At 40.1% G+C, this 24,064-nt stretch overlaps 1 protein-coding gene across 1 annotated transcript in view; it reads left to right on the top strand.

The window, feature by feature from the left end:
• Positions 1-1,301: 1,301 nt before the first annotated feature.
• The window catches only part of cbln1 (cerebellin 1 precursor), a 30,774-nt gene continuing 8,011 nt past the window's right edge, over positions 1,302-24,064 (top strand). Inside the window, exons 1-2 of the mRNA XM_078256175.1 lie at positions 1,302-1,559; positions 2,740-2,859. Of these exons, the coding sequence (XP_078112301.1) occupies positions 1,302-1,559; positions 2,740-2,859 (378 nt within the window). The remainder of the gene's footprint in view (positions 1,560-2,739; positions 2,860-24,064) is intronic.

Genomic DNA, 24,064 nt, shown 5'->3' on the forward strand with positions numbered 1-24,064 from the left:
TGCACCTCCCTGTGGTATCTTTTTTTACGGCTGCCACCATTTACTAAGTACATCACATCACATCACATCACTTTCTTCAGGAGGCATTTGCACACCCTGGAGAGGTTTCATCTCCCCTTGCTGGTTACAAAGCAATTTACAGTAACAAGTCCGTTTTCAGCCTGTATTTTACTTGAATGATGACGATAATGATGATAGTGGTGATGATGATGATGTTGACGAGCAGAACACGTCTTGATTGTGGACTGTGCTTATGATGTGTGCGCGTCTTATATAGATCCGCCTTCATAAGGAGTGCTGCTGCTTGGTTTACCTGTAAGATACCAGAGGGGAGAGAGAGAGAGAGAGAGGGAGAGAGAGAGAGAGAGAGAGAGAGAGAGAGAGAGAGAGGACAGAAATAATATAGACTATGACTATAGATATAGATAGATAGATAGATAGATAGATAGAGAGATCGAATATGTGTAGGCAAGGGGAGGGAAAACAAGGAAAGGAGAGAGCAAGAGAGAGAGAGAGAGAGAGAGAGAGAGAGAGAGAGAGCGAGAGAGCGAGAGAGAGAGAGAGAGAGAAAGAGAGAGAGGTGCTTGATAAAGTGGTGGGGCGGGGAGGGGGGCGGTCGGCACGCAGTGATTGGAAAATATCGAAGACGCGCACGCGCTAATCCGATGATGGCTCTCAGTTACCAGGGGGAGGGGTCTGTATAGACCCCCCAAAAAAAAAAAAAAGAAGTAGGACCAGGGCGGGAGCATCTTGCGCCCGCGCGCCGCGTCCCTTCCTCTCGAGCCTTTTGTGTTTGAAACTCTCATATCTCACATATCAATAATTCAAGCGCGCGCGAGAGAGAGAGCAGACGGAGCTCTCCCCCCCCCCCCCCCACCCCGCGCGCTATGAGTTCTACTGCCTCGTCACTCGTCCAGGGCCCCTTCGCACCGCGCGCGACTCCCGCTTCTTGTGTTTCCAAGTGACAGAAAACCTACCGAGAAGTGAAGAAAAAGAGGAAAGGAGCAGGTGAACACTGGCGACTCGAGCGGAGATAACGGTGGTAACAAACTGATTTTTCAAAAAAAAAAAAAAAAAGAGGAGAAGCCTAAAAACAAACCGCCTGTTTTCCCCTCAAAGAGACCGCGAGGGATAAACTGTTTTCAGAGGGCTAATTAAATCCAAGAAAACGGAGTGGCATCTAGTTCATCTGGGGAACACGCGGGGAAACTCTTCCTACCTTACTTTTTTAAAAAGGGGAATAGACCCGCGGCTTCACAAGGTGTGAATACGACCGAAGAAGTTCGCCGTTCTGGTCCGGTATGTTGGCGTTTTGCCTGCTGAGTGCCGTGTGGCTCGCGGCGAGCCCGGCCCACGCTCAGAACGAGACGGAACCAATCGTCCTGGAGGGGAAGTGCCTAGTGGTGTGCGACTCCAACCCGGCCGCGGACCCCACAGGCACGGCGCTCGGCATCTCGGTGCGCTCGGGCAGCGCCAAAGTGGCGTTCTCCGCAGTCCGGAACACCAACCACGAACCGTCCGAGATGAGCAACCGGACCATGGTCATCTACTTCGACCGGGTAGGAGAAATAAATAGGCTATCTATTCTGTTCTATTATATTCTATAGGCCTAGCAACAACAACAAAAATGAATTAAGCAAAGTAAGTTTAAGATTGTTTTCAGTCAGTCTTGTCAGTTTTTTTTTTTTTTTTTAAAGAAACACCAGAACCAAACAAAAAAATTGGCCGTTTTTTTTCTTCCTGCGCCATTGGCTATAAATGACCTTCCGAAGACCAAATAAAAGGCTATGTGCAATGAGGGCGGAACTTTTTTCCCGGAGCATATTGTGTAAAAAATAATATTAAAAACGTCATAAAACCAGGAATCAATGGATAGGCTACAGTGGCTAGATATAGCTTAATCGCGCAGCTGCATCTCGTGCACCTGTGGTAATGGACTGACCGTGGTAACTAAAAGTAGAGCGGAATTGAGGCTTTTTTTTTATAAGCAATTACATGGCCAAAGTGGTTGGGAAAGTAAAGCCTGGTAGGAAAGTTGAATATTTTAACTTTCTGAGCTGACAATATGAAATATGGCAACTGACATCTCGCCAAATAATTTAGTAATGGCAGGTCGCGAGGGCGAGGTCCTACACGCCTGCCGTTAAAGGTTAATTCTCTCTCAAACTGCCGTTCAATTACACGCCATAGTCCGCCTCCAACCATAAAACCAGACATTTGGCCGCAGAAATGTATAATTAAAAATTACATTTAAAAGATTGATTGAGTTCCCTTGCATTTCCCATGAAGTTTGGAAGTTCTGACAAGAGGGAAAAGCCTAGATAAAAGCAGAGTTATTCCACTACATCAGTGAATCTGAATATGTGTTCCGGACCCTTTAGAGTCCCCTATCAAAGATTAAGTGAGATATTAATTTTAATCGGCTATCCTAGAAATTATTCCTAAACAAAAAATGTAAAAGGTGGGCTAAATAGGTTTAATTCTCTCCAAGTAAATTAAGACAGGTCAATACAAAGTGAATAATATATTTTTGTTTGTTACATGAAAACATTTGTGATTTTCTGCTTTTTAAGATGCAGACTATGCCTTTGGTTGTGAAAGCTGTTTGTCAGGATGTTCTTGTAATAAATTATTTATGCACCTCTGTGATCCTGCAGTGTGTGCAAATACTATGAAAGACATAAGCTGGGATTTTATCAATGGAATTTTGTCCTTTCTTTCTTTCTTTCTTTCTTTTAGGTTATAGTAAATATTGGGAATAACTTTGATGAGGAGAGAAGTAATTTCATCGCGCCGCGCAAAGGGATTTACAGTTTTAACTTCCACGTAGTGAAAGTCTACAACCGCCAAACTATACAGGTAGCGCCATTTTGTGTGTTTGTCATGTTTGTCTATGTGTGTGTCTGTGTGCGCGGACCACACCACGCACCCCCTAATATGCTGTTTTTCCCTCACAAAAGTTGAATATCAGCCGCACGGGAAGTCATTTTGTTCATGTTTGAGATGCCTTTCCCGGGAGACAACGATGAAGGCGGGCGTTAACAGATGAAAGCTAGTCGCCCGCCGCCCATCGGCCAAATCATACATAATCAATACATGCAGAGAGGACAGAGTCGAATCAAGTGCGTGTAGCCAGCAGGAGGACGGAGTGCTGTGGTGAGCCGTTTGCTCCAGCTGCTGCATTTTCAGCACCATGGACAGCGCCGTTTCTCTCTCAGTCTCTTCTTATGGAAAAGAGGCAGCAGGCTGACTTAGATTTTTGATTATTCAAAAGATTAAAAACATTAAGTACATTTTGAACAGAGCAAACAGAGACAGACATTTTAATTTTCTCTCTCACACACAACACACTCACATGGGTTTTATGTAGAAATAATAATACAGTTTTCACACTGCCTGCAGCATGCCCCATCACAACTCTCCTTTCATCCTCTTAACAGCTCGTGTTCACGATGCCTTAGACGCAGTCTCCATATTCTTTTGATGTGTCAAGTGATACTTGAAGTACTTCAGCCCATTTCCAGCATTTAACATGCACGTGATGATGCTTTACAAGCCACACAGCGTTAATTACAATGTATCTCTTGCAAATTAAACTGTTGTGTAATTATGCTCTTGGCTCCCCGGGGCTTTGGCATTATGTTTTTGCTACTTATGCTTTGTTATTGGAGTCTTGAATTAATTAGCATGGCAGCTGCAGTAACCACAACAACAACAACAAGGAGGGCGGGCGGGCGGGCGGGCTGGCGGGCGGGCGATATGCGAAGGGGGAAAAGCTATGTCAAGCTCGGCGCATACTCCCAGTCATCTTTGTGTGACTGAATGCAAATAGACCGTGGCTGGCTAACATGGCACTGAGGTAATTAAGTCTGTCATACCATGCAGAACACAATGGTGATAATGCCTGCCACATTACCATTAGTACTGTTATCTGTGCCAATTTGCTGTGTTCTCAATATGAAACTACAGCAAAGCTATGATATATTGTGGTGGACTAAAAAGGAAAACAGATAAACTGTCATTTTGATAAACTGACTTTTACAACCAGACTATTTAAGCTAGAGAACAGTACTTTAGTTTAAATCCTCTAAAGCCCTTTACGCTTTTACATAATATTTCAAAAGGGATTTAGAAACTATAGGTTTGTTCTTTGTTCTGTCACGTTTCTGGCATGAAACAGGTGTAGGTTGTCCTCTCTCCTCCAAGCATCCAACCTGTGTGCTGCTCACCCTCAACCTTTTCCACTCATCCTCCCATCCACCCAGCGCATCTGCTGTGTTGAAAACTCCCACTGTTTGATTGCCTTAGAGGCAGCTACTGTGGTGCATGCAAGAGATGAGAGACAGCAAGGAAAGGAGAGCGGTAGGGATGTAAGGGGTGGGATAGAGAGGAAAGGATGAGAGTGAATGTAAAACGGTGACACGGGAGAAGAAAAGATGGAACGAGGGACAGAGGGGAAGGAAGTGAGACGGAGAAGAATAAAAAGAAAGTGAATAGAAAACGGGGGAACAGAAATAAAGAGTTTACATGGAGAGCTGAAAAGGTTGATTATTGATCAGTGGATGCTGGGTAGATGTACAAAGGGAAGAAAAAACAGTTAGCTACATCTCTCCTCAGTCCTTTCCTGTGCACAGATCTGCCTATCTATCTGTAAGGGGTGTGAAAAGTGATGTGGGTGTCAAAAAGCAGCTACAAACCTATCTCTCTCTTTGCCCAGCAATTAAATATTGCAAACGAAATACAGTATACTAAATAATAAAGTAGTATAATAAAGGGAACTCCATCAAACTCATTCTCAGCTATGCCTAATACTTCCACTAATGGTTAGCTTACTTGCGTTCTTTTTTCCCCTTCTTAAATCACTTACAATATACATACCAAACACTTCCGTTTGTTACAGGGTTTCATTTTGGGTGCAGATGTTTACATTTCCTACATGTGACACTACTTCTCTAGTTGCAATAAAATTGAAACAGATTAATTCTATATCCCTCGGTGAACATGTTGTACCTGGAGCTTGGAACAGCGAGCTCACAGATCAGAAAGACAAACAGATGAGACGCTGGTAGGATATCAACACTCAATGTGAGGTGCTCTCTAAATAGATGGGTGGGCTTTTAAATCACACGTTTGTTTTTGACTGTTTTTTGAAGACCATTATATACTGTCTATGATAGTGGTGTAATAAAAAGTCGATACACTAGAGTATCGCAATATTTTATTTTGCAATACTGTATCAATTTTCAAAAAGGAAATATTGATATTTTTATTATTATTATTATTTTTTTGTAAACGTTCAAAAATGTTCATGTAAGACAGTGGTTCACGTTTATGTTGTGTTTAAACCCCGTACCGCTAGATGGCTATGCTGAGACGCACCACTAGTGTCCTCGCCTAACAGTGTCTGACTTTTTGCTAGAAGCTAACAATGTAGCTATGGCTGAACTTTGGCCTACTTTAGCATATAAACATTAGCTCACTAAGAACCTGGGAACCAATATCCCAAACTGGCAGTTTGATTTTCTGTTTACTGAATTGTTTACCTAAAGTAAACTTCTTTGACTTCTATGAACATCATGTCTTTTTTTAAATATTAGTAAAAATATATTGCAATATATTGAATCGTGACCCATGTGTCGTGATACGTATCGTATCGCCAGATTCTTGCCCATACACAGCCCCAGTCTATTATATTAAGGTATTAGACAGGGGTTAATGTGCCTCCTGTTAAAGAAATGCGTGGCAACTTGAACAGAATCAAAACATAAGCCAGCAGTTTTTACTATTACTAATCGCTGTTATAAAGGGGCGGGGCTAGAAGGGGGGCGCAGGGGTGGCACTGGCCGCCCCTGAAATATGACAGTTTCCAGTGGATCAAAGTGCTGTCACTTGGCTGCCTGTTCTGCCTGTTTTCCCAGCCCTTGTCACATGACCAATTAATGTTTCTATGATGACTATCCACATTTCTGATACTATGGAACTAGCACTGGAATTGTTGTTTTTTTAAACTGAGCCTACAGAAAATCTGTATTGAATTTGTTTGTTTTATTTAGCAGAATTACACTGTGTTGTTCTGTCCTATTCAATATTTACTATATTTCTAATGCTGTGTTCTGATGAAATGAATACCCCCCGGCCTTACCCCCCTTACTGATTATTGCCCCCCCCCCCATCCCAATGCCACCCCACTTAAAAAATCCTGGAATCGCTGCTGCTGTTATGTTGATATTAGTATTGTTTAGGCATTCCACAGAGCATTGGATCTCAATGTCAGAGAAGATAATTCAAAGAAAAAATATATTAGGCCAGGAAATGTAAAGGGAATGGAGAAAAAATATATTTATTGCAGTTTACTGTGGTTTTACAGTATGAATATGTGATTGTTTTATAGCAGTAGTTTTGAACACCTTGGCATTCAGAAATGGCATTCATGAAGCCTTGGGTCACAGCAGCTCTGTAGTGGTTAAAGCTACACAAGGAGCACATCTAAAATGCCTTGTGTGTGTGTGTGTGTGTGTGTGTGTGTGTGTGTGTGTGTGTGTGTTAGGCCTTTCTGTGACTATCATTTTCCCATTGAGAGAAGAAAACCTAGAGGCGCTGCTTCAAGCTGTTGATAGCACACTGCTGATAGGAGATTTTACCTTTTATGTACTGCTCTATGGGTTATGAGAACTTATTTCACATTTAGACCCAGAGCGGCTGCACCTGTCGGCAACAGAGTGGAATCCTTTTAACTCTTTTAGTACCAGTTTGTGCTTTGGTTTCCAATACACACATTTTTATCCTCCAACTTGGGTCACCGGTCACCATTGTGGTAATGAGATATTTCACTCCTGAGAAATATACCAAACATGCTCCGTTTTCAAAGGCTGTGCAGTTCATTCAGAACAGCAAATACTCCCCCTGTAAATTGTTGTGCATACTAAGGCAAGAAGATTGTTAGTAATACTAACATGGTCTAATATAATGTCAATTTACGACAATTATTCCACGCTGAAATGGTGTGTATAAATGTGTGTTAAGCATCAGAGTTCTTGTTAACTATGTCATAATCTACTGATTAAACTCGTTATAATGCAGTTCATTTCGGTAGATATCGATCCTAGACTGTTAACAGCTGCCTAAAGAGTTTTGCTTGTAAACGATGATCATTCTGACGGCAAAAATATACGTACTAAAATATTACTAAATGGAGCACAGATCGTTTTTGTTACATACATTTTTTTTACAGCATACAAACAACTGAAAGGTCTAGAAATACAAGTGACTAGCTACATAATTATATACTTTTTTTTAATTAGCTATAATGAATGTTGTGTGTCATATGAAGCCGCTCTCTGTAAAATGGTTGCAGTGCTGTCACAAAGTGCTTACCCATAAGCACCACTTCATTAAAGTGTTGATGAATTCTGTTTTGAAAACACATACACTTTTTAAAGATTGATACGTGAGATGAAACTCAGCAGAAGCCACATCCCTTCTAGACATCCTTAAATATCATCAAACTGTTTATTTATTATAGTCGGATTCCCTATGCAGCTGTCCACTACAGCCTGCTTAACGCTGGCTAAACACAAACATGTCAAAAAATGTGGGATTCTTTCAATAAATTGTTCCAAAAACAATGGTTCCATACAATGTTCTTTGGTGTAAAATAAATGATCAGTTCAATACTTTCAATTAATTTGGGTATTTATTAGATTTTATAGCATTTGAAAAAAAAATTGATAGGTTGAAAAAAGTGACAAAAATGCTTCAAAAAACGCGGAAATAAAAGAAGAAAAACGTTAAAAAAATCGACAGAGACATCAGAAAAAGTGACAAACATGGAATAAAGTGACAAAAATGCTTCAAAAACTTATAATAAAATAAAATGTAATGTAATGTAATAAAAAATAAAGACACTGGAAAAAGTGACAAAAAAACTTGGCGGAAAAAAAAGCTTCAAAACGTCAAAAAAGCCACAAAAGTGTCGAAAAAGACGACCAAAACGTGTAAAAAAATAATGACCCAAAATTGACCAATAGCTGCGTGGTCGACAGGAAGACAACACGAGGGTTAATAAAATAGTCAAATATATACTCTTTATGTTGCCCTTTAAGACTATATCAAAATTGTATCAGTAAGATTTGTTACATTGTTAGTACTGCGTTAAAAGTAACATATGATGTGCCAAACAGAAAAGGAAAGATCAGAGCAGTGGTTCCCCCACAGCCCTGTCTTCATCAATTCTCAATGTATGTTCCTTATGTATAACAGTATTCAATTTATAAAAGTGGATATTTTTAATTAATAATAATTCATACAATCTATAATAAGATTGGTTTGGTCAGCAATCACACTACTACTAGCCTAGTAGGCTACTACTATTTGGAGTGAAGCTGAATGTTTATCCATTTCTTTTGGCTTGTAGCTATTTTAACCGTTTCTCCATTAGTTTTAGCTTATCATTCAAACTGTTTAATCATTACTTTTAACTAGTTATTTCTACCGTTATTCATTACTTTTAGCTAAACGTCTGGGCTCGCCTGCTAACTAGTTTTCACACGCTCTTATTTAAGTGCAACATGTAGTGTTCAGGTGTTACAGTTGACTTAGTCTCGCATTGCCAGACCTTCCTCCACAGCACTGCTAAGGAAGGTCTGGCTAGTCCACACAGCATTCCGGGATGGGAGAGCAACGTGCTCTGGTTTATTGGCATTCCTTTAAACCAGTTACAATCGTCTTGGGCGGTGCTAAGCGCCGGACGGAGCCACGGTGCGGCTGCAAAATAGCCTCAGGAAGGAACTTATTTTGGTGGAACATGTGTACGTTCAAAAGTTTATTTTAGTCGTGTAACAGAAAACTCAGATTGGACAGATAGTCTAGCTAGCTGTCTGGATTTACCCTGCAGAGATCTGAGGAGCAGTTAACCATAGTCCTCAGAAATCCACCGGAGTTTAAAATTCTAACACAAAGAAAGCGGAAGGAAACGGACATCCAGCGGGAATATCCGGTGGCACCTGAACAATCCCGGAAATGAAACGTCGTCATAATTTCTATTTTTCAATTTAGTTGAGCTACATAAAAATCTTTCCACGTACCCCCTGGCAACTGCAGAAGTACCCCCTGGGGTACAAGTAATCCTGGTTGGGAATCACTGATGAGGACAGAATTCCTGTTTTTACTGTGAAAAAAGGCAACGTATGTTTCAATTACAGCTATAGACTGGGACTGTGATCAGTGTAATAAAGTGACACATAATTGATTGATTCGAAAAAGTGGATTTAGTGACAAAAACACAACATCCCCAATCATTCATGTAGAAAAGTCGGTGTCTTTTAACGCTTTAGGCATAATCTGTGGTCACCTCAATATTACTCATAAGACCAACTGCGCCTCAGAAATTGCACAAAGTGAGAATGTAAGAAATACTAATACTAATGTGTCACCACACTATGTACCACAGCTGAGTGTTTGAGGGAAGTGAGTGGCCAGCAGCGTGGTGATGTGTTGCACACGAAAACTCGTGAATAGAATGAGCAGCATTAATTGTGCAATGAGTGCTACTGGCTCAGACAGTGTTCCTCTTACACAGTGGAGATGCGGGGAAATGAGAGGCAAGTCAAAGCCACATAAATACACACCTTATCTGTTCCTGTGTTCTCTTGCCTTTGAAAATGCTGAAAGGAGAAAGCGGGAGGAAAAAGACTGGATAATGACGGTGGTTTGTAACTTATAGAGACAGTATAGTCTGGGAGTTGTCAGGCCTCACACACAGACACTGTATTTTAGATGAATTAATTGGGAATTTGTATTTTAGCTGCTTGTGTGTGAGCTTGTTTTAAGGACGAATACAGTATAGATAGTTCTTCTGTGCGAAGGTAGAGTCATTTTTAACCGTGTTAGCAACATGGCTTTAGGGATGGCAGTGTTGTCCTGTCAGTCGTACTGGGTGGATTAAATGTTAAGATAAGATGAGATAAGATTTTTATTGTCCTGAAGGAAATTTGTCTTGGACAAACAAATAGTATCTGCTGTTTAAAGAATTCAACACAACATAGTGCAGACATACATACATACATACAAATATACAAGTACACAGACACAGACTGTTGCATCACTCTGCATGGACATGCTCATGTTGCATGCAGAGACTGCCACTAGCCAACAAAATTGCACACTGCCCGTTTTCATTTCATAATACTCATCATAATAGGTGCAGTAAGGGTACGCCGCCTTATCAACATAACATCCTCGTTAAAGAAAAGTAAAAATTGTGTGATTAAAGGAACACGCCGACTTATTAGGACTTTAGCTTATTCACCGTATCCCCCAGAGTTAGATAAGTCCATACACACCCTTCTCATCTCCGTGCGTGTTGTAACTCTGTCTGACACACCCACCCCTAGCCTAGCTTAGCCCAGATCCTAGAGGTAACTGGCTCCAACTAGCCTGAGGTCACATGAGACACAGCCATCTTCTAACCGGTATCCAATATACTGGGAACTATATTCTCAGAAGGCGAAGCACTGCTACTTCTGCTACTTGGGCGGAGTGATTTGCTCGCAGCACCTGATGAGCCCCTTGGTGAGGAGCAGAGAGTTCGCCTGGAGTTCGCTCAGAGTTGGAGTAATAATCACTCCGCCAAAGTAGCAGTGCTTCACCTTCTGAGAATATAGTTCCCAGTATGTATATGGTTAGAAGATGGCTGTGTCTCATGTGACCTTGGTATTTGTAAAGTCCCAATAAGTCGGCATGTTCCTTTAAGATAGTGTTTAGGCTGGCTTGCCATTCAGGGCTTTGATGGACGGGGGGACAAATGAGTTCTGCACGGGGCACTCTGAAGCGTCTGCCTGAAGGGAGAAGCTGGTAATCATTGTGGAGGACATGTGTGGGTTCTGACATTAACTTCTGGGCCTGCCTGAGGGTAGTATTTTCTATTGTCTGTATGTTGTACGGACATTCATGGTCTCCAGAGTAGGGCTGAGCGATTTGGGGTAAAAATGTAATTGCAATTTTTCTGCCAGATATTGCGATTACGATTTGATTTGCAAGTTAGGTTAGCTAAAGTTCAATATTCACTGTGTAACAGATAACAGTCATGGAGCATTATTATATGAGACACCATTAAAACTACTGCTCTATATTCTTATGCAAGGATTAGAACATGGATATGAATTGCCAGCAATGAGTGTTTTTCTTTTAATAAGCATGGAACATTGAATCTGTGATATGTAAATTATTCCAGCATTTATCTTATGAACTAACAGAAAATATAATAATGAAAAGAGGAATAAAAAATGGTAAACCAAACATTCAACTAAATATTGCACATTCGATTAATCGCAGTCTTCACGATTAGCTAATCGCATTCTTTTAAATCGTGATTTTGATCCTCAGCCCTACTCCAGAGGATGAAGCCTACTGACTTTGTCGATTGCTTGACTTTTCAGGCAATCAACTTTTTTCGCAGCTCAAAGTTGTCACTTATCTGACTGGGGACCTGTGTTGCATGTTGAACTCCTCCCTCTCTCCTTGTTCCCTGTCTGTCTCTTCACTACCATCCAGTATAAGCTGAAAATGCGCAAAAATAGTATTAAAGAAATTATGATTTTTTTTTTTTTGCCATATTAGCACTGTATCATCCTTGTTGGGCCTTGTTAGCAAAGGATAACTGAGGATAGTTATATTGGCCAAGAAGGTGCATGTGAGAAGACACTTTAAGAAGTAGGGATGCACCGATATGAACATTTTGTTTTCTTTTTTTCGTCCAGACCGCGGACAATGCTGAATCTTTACTTGAGCATGTAAATCCTGTGCTGTGTGTGCTGTGCCAAAAAAAATGAAAAATCACACAACATATAATATATATAATAATCATAGGTTGTTGACATTGGCCGATGTATAAAAAATAACTAACATCGGCCGATACTGATGTGATTGCCGATATATCGTGCATCCCTAGCATGAAGACTCATTGAAACCTGATAAAAGTAATACTCCACAGGGTTGACCTTTAGCTCACCCAGTAAGAGCGTTCACCCCATGTTGGGTGAGTCCTGCAGCGGCGCAGGGTTCAAATCTGACCTGCTGCCCTTTGTTGCGTGTCATCCCCCCTTTCTGGTCTATCCACTGTCAATAAAGGGAAAAGCCCCCAAAAAATTGTCTTAAAAAAAGTAATACTCCACAGCAGTTCCAGTGTAGAGCTGGGCAACATATCTATATTGTAATATGAGACTAGATACCGTCTTAGTTTTTGGATATTGTAATGCCTTACATTAAAGTGATGTACCTTTCTGAACTTGTAGCTGGTCTATTATTTGCCTTTAGTCATGATATTCGCTTTACTGATGATTATTTATAAAAAATGTCATTGTGTAAATATTTTGTGAAAGCACCAATAGTCAACCCTACAATATTGTCCTCATATTGATATTGAGGTATTTGGTCAAAAATATTGTGATATTTGATTTATCTCCATATGGCCCAGCCCTACATCATGTGACATTACCAATTCAATCTTTGCAAACATGTTTTATGTGCCTTTCTCAGTGAAGTGGTAGTCACTGATGGTCAACCAACACCAATAGGAATCCAGGAATGAATGGTTCCTTTGGGTTACTTTTTAAAAAGTATTCCAAAAGGTAAAAACTTACCCGTCAGTTCTTATTGGTTCCTTTGTCTACCATGACATTTTAATGGATTTATTAGGGGGTAGATACGGTGGTGTGACTGGTCCATTAAAATCATCTATTGTCAGACGTTGAAGGATCTGATTAGACAAATGTGTGTTCTTCCTAAGTGAAGTATATCAAGTCAGGGTGTTAAGCAGAGATAGATGCAAAGACAAAGAAATAAATATACTGAATATATTTGTCAAAACATGTTTCTCCCAATGGTGTAGGTGAATTGAATGTCATTTATATGTACATTCATGCATAAATGATCTAGTGGAGGAGCAGTTGTGTGCCTGTACACTGTGGTTTAATTCTAACAGAGATGAAGCTTCTCTTCTTCTGTTTTTATAATGTATGTCATTGTCTGCACACACACAGACACACACACACACACACACACACACACACACACACACACACACACACACACACACACACACACACACACACACACACACACACACACACACACACACACACGCACAGTAAGAGTCCGCAGATGCTTGCTTTCATTTATCCAACCAGCCTGTGCTCAGTCTCATTCAGTTTGGCAGAACATTATAGAAAGCATAAAAGAGAGGAGCTGTGAGAGAAAGTATTCTTTGAATATGTATTGTCTTTTAATTGAACAAGATTATTACAAAAGTGAGTCATTACGACAAAAAGCCTACATTTACATTTCTTGCCAACTGCTCTTTTGACCTAAAGTAACATTTAACTTAATCACTCGGCTTAGATCAATAATTCAACATAAAATACTTGCTAAAAGTTACACGCTAGACACTTTAGGAAGACAATGCAATAAGTCTTCCTGAAGTGTCTCAGGTGACTATTGTATTGCTTGTAAAAGTTAGTGGAAACCTCATTTGAGTCAGCTTTCATAATGAGTAGTAGTAAAAACATGGTGCTGACATCAGGCTTTCAGAAAGCCTAACAATGTATAAACAGGCATGCCCCTTAAAGGTTGTGCATTTAGTGTAAAAAGCATAGAGAAGTCTTTCAGGTGATCTGTAACACAAATCACACCTGTCCATATATGTGTGCTGCATCACTAGCTGTGTTGGTAAGACAGAGCTGGACTGAACATCTACAGTTTTGCTGAAGAGATCTTATCATCCCGCAATATCCGGAGAAAATCCTGTTTTTAGTAGTCTTTCATCAGATTGTCCCTTCAGTTCTGATTGGCCCTCATTTAATAAGCAAGTCCAACGCTGATCTAAGCTGTGTTCAACAAGTCAGTGTTTATCTCTCAGTCTTTGTGGTACCTCAACCTCTTGCTTGGACAACAGTTATGCTCAGTTCAATGAGCTACATTTTGTGTTGCCTGACAGTAATATGGTATTTAAGTGACTTCTAGTTAGGGCTACCACGATATTGGAAAAAAACTGACATTGTTTATATATTTTTCCTGCGATATATTTTGCGATATAAAAAAAATACTGTAATTTTTACAAGATGACAAAAAAAAAACTCTATTTTGGAAATAAATCATTCTCGACTACTGGGGTGATTTTGTAGGGGAGTGCATCTACCTAGAAAGTAAAAATGAAAAAGTAACTATTTTTATGTGACCCATCCTTTCTTGAACTTTTATGCTTCACAAACATAAAAGCAAGAGAGCGATGTGACTACTCTTCTAAAGTGATTTTGCAGAGGGAAATGAGGTAGTTAAATACACTGGTTGACTCACATGGCACCATTGTTTTCATATAATACTATCAATCCAGGCTGAAGTCAATGATATTAATAATGCATGCATGTTGCTTCCTCTAAATTTTAGGTTGTGGTCGACTAGCGGGGCCTGCTTGGTTTGTTTGATAAATTGATCAACATTGATAGTGATTGGTGGTTGCCTGTGCATGCAGAGCCTGCATGTCACGCACTAGCAACACACTCTGTGTATCCAAGAACCCTTAAATCAGTGTCAATTGCATTATATCAGACGCAGACTTCTGTTTTTAGCTTTGCAGCTCCGAACCGTAACGTAAGTTGGGACAGACCCCTTGATTCTTAAGGCTAACTATATTAGCTTTAGCCTGGCTTTCTGGCAACTCTGCGGTGAAAAATGGCCAGGCGACATAAAACTGACTGCTGTAGGGTCACTACCCATGATAAAGCATGTGCATCACTGTGTCTGTGGCAGCTGCCCCTTACGGTACTTTTCTACGCACGGGAGAGCCTCACTTTCCATAACAAAACCCTGTCGGACTAACGTTGCGTCACATACACACGTTGCCCACATGGCCACCTGTCTGAAAGGGGAAGGGTCGGCCGGTAACAATCATGTCAAAGAAGAAAGGCTAAAGTTTACTTTTCTATCAAGTAGCAAAAAAGTTGTAGCGTTAACATCGCACGTCCTGCGATGTGACTTGCACGCATGGCGATGTAGACGATGAAGCAAAACATCATGCAGCCCTACTTCTGGTGCCGGTCAGGTTCGTCAGACATAAGGGGAAATACTGTATGAAAGGAATAGTTGTGATTTTCTGTGATTGCAAAGCTGGCGAAATGTTATAAAACCTTGTGAACAGCTGCTGGTAAAAGTATTTGCACCAGTATTGGACAGGCTGTTAAGTTCGCTACATCCTGTCTGGTAGTAGTCCACCTAAAAAAAAATTGGGTAACACTTTACTTGAAGGTATCTACATAAGAGTGACATGACACTGTCATGAACACATGACACTGTCATGACACAGTCATGCCACATGAACCCTAACCCTAACTCTAACCCTAACTTGTCATGACAAAAACCGAATGACACTTACTAAAAGAAGTGTTATGTCATAAACGTTAATGACTTGTTTATAATGTGTATGACATGTTCATGACAGTGTCATTGTCACTCTTATGTAGATACCTTCAAGTAAAGTGTAACCAAAAATTGTGTGGATTTCAGGGATTAGGGAACATGGGCTTTAGTTGGTCAGCCTGGCCAAGTGATTTCAATGTACCAGACAGTGGCCCAGAATTGCCATACCTACCCAGCTATTCATCGTTCATTATTCATTGTCAGGTCTTATATATACTATAACTGCAGTCCATTTATCATTTCATATGGTCAGAGTGGTTGGTTCTGATAAAGGAGTTGGACGGAGCTTAGATGACAGTACAATTACAACTGATGACTCTTAAAATATTATTGTATTGATTTTCTACGGAGGGCCATGACGGTTCCCCAGTGCTCAAGCACATACAAGTGCAGACAGTCCAACTGCCAGTGTTAAAGTAAGTCAATGGGTCAACACAAAGGTATCAATAATGGAAAACATCTCTCCGTGCTTCCAGTCAACTGCTGAAACAAAAGCCACACAGCAAGAGGCACACACATGATCAATGTATGTAAAAAAAAAAATGCTATGTTTACTGCCTGGTTGTTTAAGACTACCTATGCAAATTAAAGCCACAGTCTGTCAGTTAGAATAGCTGGAGTGCGGTGTGTGTGTGTGTGTGTGTGTGTGTGTGTCTGTCTACAGACTGTCAGACTACAGATGAGCCAGAGGCCAACGTTTTGTACAAGTTATAAAGCAGTGATGTAACAAAGACAATATTATGCTGAACATTATTTTATAATGATTCATTTTATTATTTGATTCATTTTATTATTTGATTCATTTTCTTCTCAGTTGAGTAAGTATGAAGCACTGTCTTTTTGTATTTGTCTGAAATAATGAACTGCTCTAGGTTTTTTTGGTGTGTTCGATGTAAATGCTATTTAGGGCCATCTAATCTTGTTGAAGTTCTCAAATGACTTATCTTAATACATTTCCTCTTTTGGTGTGTTTTGACATTTGGCAGCTGATCAGGCAGTTGCATGTTTTAAAGACTAAGTATGATAGGTGAAAGCTTTGTCTGGTGGTTTCCTCAAACTAATGATGTTCCTTGAGGCAATACTGATGAGTTATATTGTAAGATGTTTTTGTGCCCTGGTCCATAATGTTAAGAGATGCTACTTTTAAATCTTGCTAGCTTTTCAACATCACCAACCCTGCCTTAAACTAACATCTTTTTAAAACAGGATTTCTTTTCACAATAGAGCTTGTTTTTTACACAGGTGGTAGTAGGGCTGGGCAACATATCGATATTGACATTATATCGGCATCGTTATACTGTATGAGACTAGCTGTCATCCTAAGTTTGGGATATTGTAATATTGTGATATGAAACAAGTGTTGTCTTGTGTTTTACAGTAAAGTGATTTCATTTTTCTGAACTTACTATCTGTTTTATTATTTGCCTTTACCCACTTAGTCATTGTATCCACATTATTGGTGATATCGGCATCGATGTATTTGGACTAAAACATTGTGATATTTGATTTATTTCCATATCGCCAAAGCTCTAGGTGGTACCAATAATATTAACAATGGCTCTATTCCATTGAAGTGTGCCAGTAAGCCATGGCAGTGTGACAGTGAGCCATCGTGAACAAATACCAGGAAAAAAGAATGAGTCCTGAAGCAGGACTCATTCTTTTTTATTTAAACCTGTGCTTTCCCTTCTGTGACATGTCAACATGTCTTCCATGATAAAGGCCTATACACCTACCTATACACTGCTACACTGGATGGTACTGAATGGAAAGCATACCAGTCTGTACTGGTACAGGTACTGGTATGCTTCAAACCAGGAGTCTTAAACATTTTTCAAGCCAAGGACCCCTCAACTGAAAGAGAGATGGAGCAGGGACCCCCTACTACATATTTTTTAGAAAATGAAGTTGTAAATTACGTAAACTGGGCCTACAATTACATGTAGGGTGGCCTAAAACCTTTATATATGCAATACCTTTTTAAGCTATTAAAATAGCCTAATAATTGTTGACATGATTTTATAAATCATGTTTTAATGTTAAACATACATGTGGCTCAGTGAATCTTTAGGATTAACTGGATCTGTGGATGGCTACCTATAGGCCAGTAATCCTATCATCAGTGGGGATTTATATTTGCTAATAATATGTTGAATGCATGTAAAGACTTTTTCATTTTTTTACTTTCAAAAATGAACAATAATAATTATAAAAATATAACAATAATCTGGGATATGTTTTCATGCTAATCGAATGTGTCTCTAGCTTGAAACAAGCTAGCGCAAACTGCTGATTAGCTTATAAAGCTAGTCTTCGGGGCAGAGGGTAAAGTAAAAAGAAATCGCTGTTTCTATACCACTAACAAGGCTCAAAATAGCACCACACTTCCATGGTGGCATAATAATAATAAACAGTAAGACTGCATGACCGCGGTGTTCCATGCATCCTTATAAAAGTGTTTCTCACTGCTGTGCGCTTTGGCCAGTTAGAGTGAAAAGTGAGTCAAAAAAGTGTTTTCAAATGAACTCTTTAAAACGGATGTATTGAGGGAAACATAAAGATTAAAACCTGCCACACTCTGCTAGCAGAGGTAAAGAGGCTGCAGTGATCTCTGCATCACTGATGGAGGATAAGGTCACTAGAAGACTGAAGAAACACGTCTTTTGTTTGCAGTAGCACTCTCTGCAATTGGACTGTAAGATATGGAGCTTGCAGGGAATCTGTTGTAATGCCAGTGATGTACACAACACTTGTCTGAAATGATGATGGCTGTATAAAATATAAATAAATGGCAGATCCTGACTGGAGCTGCCTTGAAAAAAAATGTACTTTTTATTATGTACTTACTAATGCTGTTATGTAATAGTTATTCTCAGTCCCCTTATATTTTCTTTATTCTCACCGCAATGGTAATGTAAAATCTCAGTAATTACAGAGCATCTCACTTCCAACAGACATAATGCACACAAACATCCTATTAATATATTCAGGATATTCAGGCATTATAACATGTCTTCCATTTATGGACTAATTCCATCTCAAACGAGAAAAAATGCTTATTAAAAATGGTTACAAAACAATGGACCGCTGAGAGTTGCAGGGTGGTAATTGCGTTTCTGGATTGTATTTCTAGGAAGCACCTACTGTGGGTTTCCAAAAGGTGGGTTTTCTGCACAGAACAGAAATCTGAAAATCAAAAAGCTTGTAGAAACGACTAAATAGACACACCAAGTTGACCTAAATAAAATCTCCTGGCCAGCACAGATGTTCCGGATTCTAATAATGAGAGAGCCTTAGAGCAGCAAAAGCTTTTTTCCTCCCAAAATGCAAAGCGTGTTGCTAGAAATTATGACTTTCCACATTGAAACTGTTGGCAGCAGGTGACTAGCTGTGTAAAGAAGCACCACTACTATCCTGTGCACAATAGTGCTTTATTGATCACTATTTGCCAGCAGTCCTGTCAATCAAAGAGCCTAGGAACCCTATATAACCAGGGGGTTGTGTCACTTTATTACACTGATCCTAGTCCCAGTCTATAGCTGTAAAAAGAAATTCTGTCCTCTAGTATAGTTCTTATTCTGTTCATTGGAGCTGCTGATGATGAGTAAAGATCCTGCTGATACTAGCTCAAACATTGCATGTTTCAACAATAAATTATTGTTAACGTAACATTAAAGGGTTGGTAAGCCTTTATTGTGAAACAACAATAGAAGGTGGCGACTAGTCAGGTTAGTTTTTAGAAGTTTACAATCTGTACAAACAGTAATTTTGTACTATTTTGTTACATAAGGCCTCTGTGTCACTTTGACTTTGGTGTTGCCATATGGTATAAGACTATTATATACTATATATGTGTTATACTATATGATCTATGTATTTTACATCCATTGATTGCGTCTTTGTTTTCCCCCATATATTAAATATAATATATTTAATAATAATTCCTGTTAGAGGTTTGTGTTTGTATGATCTCCTGAATGACCCTGGAGTAATTTTGCTACAACTTCCACTATAGGAAGCCTGGACAGACGCACCATTATGCACGTATTCATCTCCAGGTCCACGTCTGTGAAGAGAGAGATGGTTGAGGAAAAAAAGTGAGAGGGAATGAGATCAGGAAAGAGAGGTGACATGTAAGAGATCGGAGTAGGGAATGCAAAGGAAACGATCTAACCATGTGAGAAAAGGGAGATGAATCTCTAATGAAAGTAGAGAAAGAGAGACAGACAAAAAGAAAAATACTAGGACAAAAAAACTATCATTGTCATGTCAAGACGGTCGACTGGACAGGAATTGATGATGCAATAGCAGGATGTCATCATGTTCGTTGGCATTAAGTGCTGCACTGACACAACAGAGAACTTCTTTTTTCTTTCAATCGTATCCTCTCTCCCCTTCAACCTTCTCCTGCCATTTCACCCCTTTTTCTATCTCTTTTTTTCCCTCTTTTAATGTATCTTATCTCTGCCACCTCATTCTGTGTCTCTCTCTCCGTTACTCAGCCAGTTAATTGGTGCTTGTGCATTTATGAATGCAGATCGATCCAGGCCTGACACAATGCACAACCCTATTATCATGCTTTTATATTTATGGCTGGTAATTGTAAGGGTGTAGTTGACTGAGTGTGTGTGTGTGTGTGTGTGTGTGTGTGTGTGTGTGTGTGTGTGTGTGTGTGTGTGTGTGTGTGATTGACTGAGGAGGTGGCAGACAGCCCAGGCACAACCACATGTTCTTTATTCATACAGGTGTGTGTGTGTGTGTGTGTGTGTGTGTGTGTGTGTGTGTGTGTGTGTGTGTGTGTGTGTGTGCATGCATGTGTGTGCGTGTGTGTGCGTGCGTGCGTGCTTGCGTGTGTGTGTGTGACCACAGTCTCATCCTTCCAAAGCCACTGTCACAGCTTTATTAGAGCTATACATCACTGGTACACATCACACACTGACCCAGTGTGTGTGTGTGTGTGTGTGCGTGTGTGAGAGAGAAAGATATAGTAATATACGATAGAAAGAGAGATTTGTGTCCCTTTGTTTTCTGTTAATGCTCTGCCAATTTTACATGTTGACAATAATGTCATCCTAGCAATGTTCTATATCGCTTAGATATGAATGAAAGCTGTCACACACACGATTATGGAGTCTAATCAGGAGATGCAAAGTTATAAATGCGGAATTTTGAGCACAGCAGTCATTTTGAAGCAGCAGCTTTAACTTAAAAAGCCTTGTGAGCTACTCTACTTTTGAACGGAAAAAAATGACTGGACTTTGGTACAAGGCCTAAACTAAAGAACTGCTGTACGTGCTCCCTTCACCATATTTAACAGAGCCGCAGTGCAGTAAACAATCTTTTGTCTTTTATATGATACATAAAGTCCTGACATGCTTCTTACATGCCGAAAGCCTAAATTCACACAAGCACCGTGGCTCTGTCTGTCAACAGTCCCGTTATGTCTTAAAGGTGCTGTAGGTAGGATTGTGAAGATCCAGGACTTAGCCGAAATATGTGAACATCAACAACTTCTCAGTCCCTCCCCCCTTTCCGCTGAAGACCAAAACTGTCTCCTAAGCCCCTCCCCCCCCCACAAGGGGGAATGAATGCGTGTGCATGAGCAGTGATTGACATGCAGTTAGACACCCCCCCTGGCCCTGATTGGTGCATCTCAACAGGGAGCGATGGATTTTTGCAAATCACACTACAGGCTGTAGGTGGTGCCAGAGGAACTGGATTTTTTTTTTAAATGACCTGCTTCATGTAGTTCTACTGGAACACAGGGTCAGTTTCAACAAATATGACAGAAAGTTAGTTTTATAAGTCTAACCTACTGCACCTTTAACAGAGCTGGCCCAAGCAATGTTACAGATTCCAGTTCTGACTGGCACTTAAGCAATATAAGCAAGACAACGAGGGAGCGTGTTTAAACGGTGACGAAAAGAAAGAGGGATTGTGTGTGTGAGTAGTGTGTGTTATGTGTGTGCAGGGACAATATGTGTGTCTGGGGAAGGGGGGGAGGTTTGTAAGTGTGAGTTTCACATGGCTGAATGGTTGGGTAGGTGACAGGGTGGATTTTGTCTGCATGGTTTGTGTGAGTGCTGTGCTTGTGTATGTATCCGAGCATAACAGAGTGAGGGATGCTGGTTTCTTTTTTTCGGCCATCCCTGTCTCAGTTTGGAAGCATTACATGCACACTGGACAGGAACCATGTCTCCCCCTCCCTCTGCCTGTCTCCCTCTTCTGTCTGCCTTTCCCTCACTCGTTTAATCCCGCCCTCCTATCATCTATCTATCTATCTATCTATCTATCTATCTATCTATCTATCTGTCTGTCTATCTATCTATCTATCTATCTATCTATCTATCTATCTATCTACAGTATCTATCTATCTATCTATCTATCTATCTATCTATTTATCTAGCTACAGTATCTATCTATCTATCTATCTATCTACAGTATCTATCTATCTATCTATCTATCTATCTATCTATTTATCTAGCTACAGTATCTATCTATCTATCTACAGTATCTATCTATCTATCTATCTATCTATCTATCTATCTATCTATTTATCTAGCTACAGTATCTATCTATCTATCTATCTATCTATCTAGCTACAGTATCTATCTATCTATCTATCTATCTATCTATCTATCTATCTATCTATCTATCTATCTATCTATGCCAGTGCTCTTTCTCTTTCCCCCTCTCCTCCCTTCCCTTTTTGTGATATGATGATCTGGAGGTATGATATGATGATCTGGAGGTTAATGAGGCTAACTTGAAGGCTGTGGTTGCACCTCTCTTTACATACATTGTTCTTTTTAGTGTCCGTCATCTGTATTGTAGGAATATTGTGCTCAGCTTGACATTTTGGGTGGGGGAGGAAGTAGTTGATATTTTTAGACTGGCCTGCTTTACTGTAAGTCGTTCTGCTTGATTTGTTGCAAGAAAAGGGGTGGATGTAAAATACAAATACATGTACTGTATATATGAATCAGTTTTTTTTAACTTAATAGTTACGTAATGACCGCTAAAGGTTGTAAAGAAATTAGATAAACTAGAAATCATTTAAAACACATCCCAAACCCACCCTCCATCTCTTTCACACTTGCTACATTGCCCCTGAAAAGCCTCCACAAAAGAAGTGCCATTTGTTTTAACTGTGCACTCGTTTCCTTCCCTCACCTCTCGAGTGTTATCCGCAGCGATGTCAGTTATTGATGATGGCCGCACCGCAGGACGAGATCCACATCTGGTGTTTTGAATGTGTTGAAGTGATTTGCTCTCGTTTTCTTCGCTGATTGAAGATCCTCGTAAACAGCGCTAATAAATAATAAATCAAGATAGATCCTAATGAAGCAGTGTTTTTTACTGTAAGACGCCTTCATGGATTATTGCAGTTACATTAAAATTGGTGCACTCAGCTGAATTGTCCAGGGAAATTATCGGTTATCCTCAAAGACGTCAATATTGTGCCGCCCTGCAATATATAGTGCAGGAGCTGGTGATAAAAACCAATTGATTTAAACCACTTATTTACACTGCAACTGCTTTGTCAATTACATTATCCACACATTAGCATGTTCAGTCGAGATATTCCTTCAGTTAGGGCTGTGCAATTAATCAAATATTTGACCTCGATTTTGGCTCCTAACGATCACAAAAAAACAAGGCCAAACTCACTCAGCCAATAGTCAGCGAGGTCCTGTTTGTGGTATCTGGTTGCATTAAAAATCAAAGTGAGTAAAGACGGCGGAGGGAAAGACGCTGCGTTCGGTGAGCAAGAAGAATTTCCCAGTTCAAGGTGTTTTCACTGTTGATTTTTTACCTTCAGTCCTTAAATTCACTTTGAAGCTACAAGTACAATCTGAAACTTGCTGACTTTGGTGACCTCTTCTCGTCCATGAGTAGTGGTTTTTGTCACTGTCTTAAAGGCTGTGACTAGTCTGCTCCACACTGCAAAGAGAAGACGGATATGAAGCAGAAGAGGGAGTAAGAAACTGTCAAACTGAAAAGTGGAATGTGAATAAACATGTAGAAATATGAGAGTTATTTCCCCCACAGTATAAGATGTGTTCAGCAGGAGCCAAGTTCAGGTCAGGCAGCCAAAACGAAGCTCTCTCATGGCTCGGCTACTGTACATAAAGATACTGCACATAAATAGTAGGTAGGGTATATAATAGTCTATATCAACGACGTTTCACTTCCAGGATTGTTCAGGTGCCGCCGGAAATTCCACCGGATGTCCCTCATTCGGTCGGATGTCCGTTACTTTCCTCTTTCTTTGTGTTGGCATTCTAAACTTGGGTGGATGAGGACTATGGTTAACTGCTCCTCAGATCTCTGCAGGGTAAATCCAGACAGCTAGCTAGACCATCTGTCCAATCTGAGTTTTCTGTTGTATGACTAAAAAAACTTTTGAATCTGACCATTGCGATTGGTTTTAAGAAATGCCAATAAACCAAAGAACGTTTCTATTCCCATCCCGGAATGCTGTGTGGACTAGCCAGACCCTCCTCCGCAGCACTGTGGATGAAGGTCTGGCTATGCGAGACTAGGTATATAATAATATATAAAATACAGCAAAACCTCTTTTATAGAATCCGTT

Source organism: Sander vitreus, chromosome 8 (genome assembly GCF_031162955.1).
Source record: "Sander vitreus isolate 19-12246 chromosome 8, sanVit1, whole genome shotgun sequence".
In the NCBI taxonomy this organism is placed as follows: domain Eukaryota; kingdom Metazoa; phylum Chordata; class Actinopteri; order Perciformes; family Percidae; genus Sander; species Sander vitreus.